General features: G+C 44.2%; 1 protein-coding gene across 4 annotated transcripts in view; it reads right to left on the reverse strand.

Annotated features, from left to right (window-relative positions):
* The window catches only part of LOC122079159 (ubiquitin-like-specific protease 1D), a 47,418-nt gene continuing 39,077 nt past the window's right edge, over positions 1-8,341 (reverse strand). For 2 of the 4 annotated variants that reach the window (XM_042645416.1, XM_042645417.1), the window contains exons 13-14: positions 1,138-1,245; positions 1-1,057 (exon numbers count right to left, since the gene is read on the reverse strand). In XM_042645416.1, coding sequence (XP_042501350.1) covers positions 884-1,057; positions 1,138-1,245 — 282 coding nt within the window. In that variant the 3' untranslated portion in view covers positions 1-883. The remainder of the gene's footprint in view (positions 1,058-1,137; positions 1,246-8,341) is intronic. The other 2 variants (XM_042645419.1, XM_042645418.1) reach the window with 1 other exon arrangement.

Here is an 8,341-nt window from a genome sequence, read left to right on the forward strand (position 1 = left end):
TGAATCGAATGAAAATTATTTGGTTTCGAACCGATTACAATTTGTACATTTGTATCTTAAACCGAATCAAAATCAACTAAAAAACCAAAACCAAACCGATGGACACCCATACATCATACATTGAACCCATACAGAGTCTATGATAATTAGACAAAAAATCTATCGAATATAAAGCCTAAGGACTTAATGAGCCATTTTAACATGAGTATGCCAAGAGCATGAAAAGCAAGTGAAAAACCAAAATTGAGCCATTAACAATCAGTCCTGATCAGTTCCAGTTTTTAATCGACGATTGTAGTCTGATTCCTGATTCCAATCCCAGACTTACACTGTTATATCTGTGTGAATGAAAAATGCTTCCCAAAAGTACTGGTAGTACAATTGTCGAACATTTCTTCCATTCATTTACAGAGGCATTGATCATACAAAGAAGCAACTAAATTCCAGATATTTGCCCGGTGGATGTTGACAATATGCCCAACCTTCAAAAGTTTCAGTTTCAATGGCTTTTCCATTTGAAGTGAGTCTGACCAGCCTAAAATGGTTGGTTACCATCCAGTCCAAAAAGGTACTGTAGCAGTGAATGCCTCGTATGCCACATAACCATCAACTGCTTTCTACACTTGTCTTTCAACGCCTCATTCAGTCTTTCACCAAACTACCAACATTCACATCTCAGGTGAAGGATGATCCACACTTGGGACATCCCCAGCTAAATCTGTAAGGTTTCTACACAAGCTCGTTGGTGCGAGACAAGGCATGGATGATCCTGAGAAAGCATGGTATTCACAATGTATACAAGAGGCTATACACTCTGTGCAGATGAATGGCACAAGCAAACCACAACCGGGGAGCAGATGTCGTATTCAATCCAAATCGTAAGTCAAGAATCAGAATTATCCTCAGTGTGCCCTATTGCAGCATCACCCGAAGATAGAGGTGATGGTTCCCTGCTGAAATCTTCCATTTTAGCATTTTCAAACACTTCTTCAAGCAATTCTCGAATTCTCCCTCTCAGCCCTGATACCTCTTCAGGTTTGAACCACTGTTTTCCAAACTGAAGAACTAGAAGACATTAACGAACGGAAAACAGCAGATGGACAAAGACCAATAGCTTTAAATTTAGAAAAATCATACCATAGTTAGATCTTTCCTTTTGAGCCTTTCTGGGGCCTCCTCAATGAAACGCTCCATGAAGTAAAGCACAAAGATGCCACAATCATAGTCATTTTTCTGTTGGGGAACCTGCAAGAGGATCACAAGAATCACATAAGCATAAGCAAACCAGAAACTATATTATCAGAAATGAATACTTGAGCAACTACCACTCTGATGGGTTTCTAGAAGCCTAAGGAATTAGGTTCAGAAACTCATTTGAAAACCAGAATCGCAGTGAAGGGAAAAAAGACCAGAGTTGGAAGAAATTCAATTAGTAACAATCAACAACTCAGATGGGAATGAAATTCAGGTGGAATGTCACTTTAATGGTCTACAAAACTTCTCAAAATATGATTGAAATCAATTGGACAGTTCTGGACTCTAGAATAATCCCACTTGAAGTAGTTTATAAGATGATTTGAAACCGTGGGTGTGTTTAGAATACTATTCGGTTACCAAATATGAAATCAGATTTAAAAACTAAGATGTAAAGTATGTGAAACAGATATTTCAGCAACTAGAACATCAAAGAATAACTGACCAAACAAAGCAGAAATTACTAACCTAAATTCATGATAGATAGAATAGAAGAATGGAGGAATAGAGAAGACAACTTCTGTCCAGATGTGAGCTCTGTAATCATGAGGAGTCATTTGATCATATTTTTATCCATTGCGACTTTGCAAGCCTGATTTGTGGTAGATGGCTCTCCTGTTTGACAACCATCCGCAGATCCATGGCTCCTTTTCAGAGCTTGGAGGTTGGATGCTTTGGAAGAGTAGAGGAATTGCCTTCAAGCAGGGGCGGTTAGCGGGTCTCATTCTGATTCCCTTCTCTATTTGGCTTGAAAGGAATGCAAGACGTTTCGCTCTCTAGATCAGATATGGTCTCTGGTGTAGAGAGAAGTGGTGGAGATTTCTCCAACCTTTATGTCCTCAGTGGTATCGCTATTTGACTTGGTGTGTGCTAGATGTCTGGACATTGCTTATTTTCCTAGGCGTTCAGAGTCTCATTTGGAGGTGATTTGGTGGGTGGGTGAAGTTAAATTGTTACGGGTGTTCCCATGATGCAGCGGAGAAGGTTGGTGCCTCGGTCTGTTCAGCAGCATTGGGTGTCACTTCAATATCTTGACTTGAATCGAATGGAAAGTGTCATTTTTACAGGGTGAGAAACCCGGTGTCTGATTTTCTAGCAAAGCTAGCAGCAAAGATCTGCTGTCTCTATCTAACATGAGTTTCCCAGCTTCGGTTCAGAGGGATTTAGAGGATGATTTCCTAAGTCGTCCAAGATTCAGATTTATGTAACTACATTGTTAGGAGGTTGCCCCTATCTTTCTCTTTGTTTCCGAGCTAGCTTCTCCTGCTGATGGCAATGCTATGGGTGGGAAGAGTTCTTTGTTTGCCAGCTAGCTTCTCCTGCCATAGGTGGGAAGAGTTAGTCTCGATGTTTGAGTTTCTGGTTTTTCCAGCTTGTAATTTTGTTTCTGTATACTTTTTTTTTTACTCTTGTTTAATACAAATGACCTTTTAGAGAGAAAAAAAAAAAAGAGGAATAGAGGAGAAGGATATAACCAAGCATCCCACCCAGCGTTGACTGGAATTCCACCAGCCACTATTGGCTTCCCACTAACATAACACTGCATCTCATAGCAAAGCTTAATCTCGCAGAATAAAGAAAAGGCTCAAGACAAAATCTCATTAATCAAATGTGTGTACAAGGCTGGATCCTTTCACAAACTTATATACAAGACTCAAAAAGCAGACTCAAACACTAAAAAGGAAAGGCCTAATCCAATCCTTAACTAATAAGGTAAATAAACTATGAAGGAAACTGACTCAAAATAGGACTGGACTAATAAAATCCTAATTCAGCGTAACTAAAACACTTAAACCTTGTTTACGTTTTAGCTTCTGTGGTGGGAGCTAGAATCATCTACTCATCAGGCCTTGCTAGAGATAGCCATGTTTCCTCTATCATCTCTAACGGTGCTTGGTTCCCCCTCCCCCCTTCCTCTCTCATCCATCTGGTCCTCCCTTCCCCTTCCCCTTCCCCACTCTCCCCTCCATTTCCATCTCTAATAAAACCATCTGGACCCATTCTCCCTCAGGTAAATTAAGCTCTCCCTCTGCTTGGGATCTTATTCATTCTTGAGGTTCACTTGTTCCCTGGCACAAGTTCGTCTAGTTCTCAAACCACATACCCCGCCACTCCTTCACCACCTGGAGAGCCCTCTCCAACTTCCTTCCCACCCAATCTTTCCTTATCCATCATATGGTTTAAAGTATCTCTGATACCGATACGATACCTCTTATATGTATCTTAAATTTAACTTGACCGATATTGATACTTTAATCCTTATTTATTATTCCATCAGCACATTTCTGTCCCCTCGGCCTATTGCCTTGTTGCAATGGCATTGAAGACTCTGATCACCTTTTCTTCAAGTGTCCCATCTCTTCTGTGGTTTGAAAAAGAGTCCTCTCTAGTTACTGGCCTTCTAGAAGAAGTCCCCTCCCCATCCGAAGAGAATGGATCAGGGTTGAAATGACATTCTTTGGGAACTCCATTTGTGATATTTCCGGGAGGCTTGCTTCAATGCCACCATTAACCTTATTTGGATGCAGAGTAATCTTCGTAGATGGACTTCCAACTCCTGATCTCTTGATTTGATTTGGAAATCTATCTATTTTGATGTTAGCTCCAAGTCAGCCATTTTCCCCCCTTCGCCTTTCCCCTGTAAGGGACTCCCCAAGGAACAGACTCATTGTTGTCTCCTAGTGTCTTCCCTCCCGCAAGGGGCCTGCTGTTTTGTTGTTTTTGGCCCTTGCGGCTTGTATATTCCCCCCACCCCTTCTTCTTCCCTTTGGTATTGAATTTCTTATCAACCACCCCCCCCCCAAAAAAAATTAAAAAAAATCCCTAATAACAATTAAAATAAATAAATAAAGACACCTACTTAGGGCTGATTTGGTATGATTCGATTTCAATTCGGATTAATTTCATGAAATAGTAAAACAAATAGATTTTTGGTCAAGAAATTGAAATTGTTTTGGTTGCATCAATCTGAAATATTTTATATTTTAAGAACAAGAATTCATTTGATAGTTCAATTGCTGAGGTTTGATTCTCTCTCTCAAATGAATATAGTGTGTGGGGGGAATCTCCAGCTCCTTTACCTCTGAATCTAACACTCCAAATCAGACTCGACCAAAACACTGGTTGACCACAATAACATCACCCTCTACAGTTATAGCTTCAAAGCCACTTTCGCTTGCTGCCACATGAATCAAAAGCTCATCTAGGTTTATTCTGAAAACCTGAAAATAAGAAGTTCCAAAATCCTGAACTCTCGCAAAAGAGTTCCTAAATCCTTAATCTCACAAAGGAGTTCCCATGAATCATAAGCTCATCCAGGTTTATCTCAAAACCTGAAAATAAGAAGTTCCAAAATCCTAAACTCTTGCAAAGGAGTTCCTAAATCCTTAATCTCACAAAGGATTCCCAAATCCTTAATTCTTGCGATGGACTCAATCAATAAGAGAATTCCACAAGCAGGCTCCGGAAAACCCCCAATCCATATCTTGCTACTCATCAAACTCATATATTAGAAGAAAAAATATTAGAGGGACCCCATTTACGACTACGACCCATGGTGACCTGGCCAATCAAGTAGGTACGGAGTTCAATTGATTATCCAAGGAAAACCCAGATTTTCCTGAAGAAAACCTTTCAACTAATTTGAAAATAACCTACAAAGAATCAATAAGTTTCATGACCACAATGAGATTCCCCAATATCATGCTAGAATAGCTAGGATTTCCATAAGAAGATGCCATTCGTTTGATGAGAAATAAAAAGGAATATCAAAAATTCGAGTGGGTGAAGCTGAAGCAGCTACTTTCGAAGTAACAGAAAGAAAAGCAACGACTAGAGTGGGAGAGTCAGTCGAAAAGAGGATTCCTCACTTCTTTATCTTCTTAACCGTGTATATATATATATATATATATATAGAGAGAGAGAGAGAGAGAGAGAGATAAAGCTAGGGTTCCCAGTACAAGAAGTTGCAACAGGTTCAGAAGGGAAGTTCTACACACTTGAAGATGGGACAGAAGATTACAAAAAGGAAACTAGTAGGGAAAAAACAGAAACTGATCCTATTTAAAATCTTTCCCAGAATCAACACCATGAACCACAAGATGCCCTCCCTTCCCTGACCATCCCCATGTCCGGCCTCCCTCCGACGGCTGTGACCATCAGAACTTCCGTCCCCCTCCCCCCAACCCGCCAACCTCTCCTTCCCCTTCCCTCCCTCCCAATGTCATCGTTCCTCCTCGCCCTCCACCACCCCCTCATCATCCTCCTCCTCCTCCTCCTCCTCTATCCTCCCTAAACCCTGGAACTCTGTTGCCTCCTCTTCTTCCTCCCCCTCCCATCCCTCAAACACTGGCCTTACCCTGGACTTCACCCCCCCCCCCTCTATTATCGATGAAAAGCTGGTGGGCCTTTGCCCTTTTGGACTGCTCAAGCATGAAATCTCCCGCTGGAAGAACTGTGATTGGCAATTTTCTGGGTAGGCACCCCCCCCCTTCTCGGCTAGAAGAACTGTGAAGCAATGGAGGCTTCATGGATGTACATGTTTCAGCTAGATACTGGGATCTTTGTTTTTTACTTCTCTAAGGAATCAGATAAAGTCACTGCTCTTGAAGGAGGGCCTTGGCAGGTGGAAAGAAAATCCATATTTCTAAGACAATGGGATCAGTACTCAATCCTTAGAAAAGTTGACCTTCAGCGCATCCCTATTTGGTGCCCTACCGAACTTGCCTCTCCATTTCTGGTGAGCAAAGGGCCTGAGCATCATTGGATCTGTCATCAGGAAACCCCTTTACTCCGATCACAGAACCAAGAAGACAGATGGATTGAATCTCCTTCGCCTGTATCTGCATTGAGATCACTACATAATCTATTCCTCCTACTGCAGTCACCATTATTGATGAAGACAGTCACTCCTCTCAATTTGTTCACTACGAATGGCTCCCCCCTCAATGCACTTCCTACAATGTTTGTGGTCACCAAACCACGCTCTGAACCTCCTCCAGCGCCACAAGAGAAGCAGCAATCCAGCCCTCTCTGGCTTCCCCATCCAAAGCCCCTTCTAGGGTATGTGTCCCCCTCTATTTTGCATGGGAGAAAAAATAATATCTAGAAACCGCCAATGCCGTAACCGCAGTAGGATGGCTCTCCCAAAGGCCTCCGACAACTTCGGCCCTGATCCTCGCCCTTCATCCATCAAACCGCAGGATCTTCCACATAGACCCGCTGGACATAACATGTTCTCTCTGTTGGCCTCGTCAGGCTCTGGTGGCGACTCTGATGTGTCCTCGAGATCTTATAGATCCCCGCTGCTCTGTGATACGCCTGCAACCGCCCTTGCTAATCTGCCCCCTTGCCTTGAACCTCCATCCTTGCTGCCTTGCTCAACAGCCCTATCCTCTCTAACCCTCTAAACCACTCCACCGTCTTTTCCTCAAACCCTTGCCGATACCCAATGACCCGACCAACTCCTCCACCGTCTTTCCCTGCTCCTCTTAACCCGATAGGTATCCACGAACCCTTGTCTTCCTCGCCCACCTCTACCCCCTTAGGCATCCTGGTTTTTGCTTCTCAGTCCCTTAACCCCCCAGCCCTCGTTGACTACTATTGATGGCTGTCTCCAACTCTATAGTGCATATATTGTCTTCCCTTGGCCCCACGGCCTCTGGGACCATGCCGACCACCTCCTCAACTTGCACCGCCACGTCTTCCCCTGCTGGGACTTTGGCCTCCTACCCCCTCCATCTCGATGTTGCGCCACCTCCTACAGACTCTGCTCTCTGGTCCATGCAAGCCCATCCTGCACCAATTGGCGTCATTCCCTATCGAGATTCTCAGGTCCGCACAGGCCCATCTTTTTCCACATCTCCTCGCCTCTCTAGTAGACGACATGCTTAATCCTCAAGACAGCTGCTCCGCACCCACTGTTCTTTTGTTGCTACTGATCTGAGGTCCGCATAGGCCCCTCCTGTGCACATTGACTCCCTTTTATTCCCTGCATCGTTACTGCTCCCTTGCCTACTTCTAAAGTTGTGCCCAAGACATCTCAAGCTTCCCCTATATTACCAACCTGCTCTCGATCGACACTCTCCTTGGAGATGATGATACCACTACTGCTAATCCCTCCAGGAGTTCCATCTCCTGCACCCCCACCGACAGTGCTCTCTACACTCCCAATTCCCCTCACCCCAGCTCCCCCTCCCCTAGCACCAAACAAAAGCCCCCCATCCAAATCCACCCAGTCCTTTCTTGTTAGCAAAGCCCCCCGTCGCTTTCGAAGGCCCTCCATCCCCAATCCTTTTGTCCTCCCCATCCCTCTCCCCTCCGCAAGTACAGTCGCCGATCGAAATCCAAATCGGGTTTCGATCTCCCCCTGCTCCTCTGAGCCTACTGCCCCCCTCCCCTCCTTTTCAATGACCCTCTGATCTATCTGGAATGTTCAGGGCTTGAATTCCTCGGCAAAGCACACCTCAATTTGCTCTCGTATCCTATCCTCCCACTTTTGATCTTTGTTGTCTATGAGAGGCTAGAGTTCTTCAACCAATACCCCCTCTATTGCCAAGAAAATTGCTCCTTCTAGGTCTTTCACCTCCAATTACTCCCAATGCCCTAACGGCTGTATTTGGGTTCTTTGGAACCCGCTCAAGCTCTCTGTCTATACCATCTCCTCTCCCCCCCCCCCAAATTCTTGCATCTGTCTATCTCTGATCCCTCTGGAGCTAGCAGTTGCTTCTTCACCTTCATCTATGCCCTCAACCGAGCTCCTAAGGGGATACCCCTTTGGATGATCTGAGATCCATTGTGACTTCCTCTCACTCCCTTCCCTGGGGGATAGGCGGTGACTTCAATGTTGTCCGCTTTAGTAATGAAAAGACTGAGGAGACCCCATTGCCCTTCTTCTGTCAACCCCTTCAATGATTGCATTAATGACATTGCTATGGACGACCTCATATAGTCTAGCCCTAAGCTGACTTGGCATAACCATCGGAATGGCCTCTCTTGTGTCGCTTGTAAGCTTGAACCGTGCTCTTGTCAGTGAGACATGGCTCTCTCGTGTCCCCACTTCTAATTGCATCTTCGATCTTCCTGACAT

Source organism: Macadamia integrifolia, chromosome 5, assembly GCF_013358625.1.
Source record: "Macadamia integrifolia cultivar HAES 741 chromosome 5, SCU_Mint_v3, whole genome shotgun sequence".
NCBI classification, from domain to species: domain Eukaryota; kingdom Viridiplantae; phylum Streptophyta; class Magnoliopsida; order Proteales; family Proteaceae; genus Macadamia; species Macadamia integrifolia.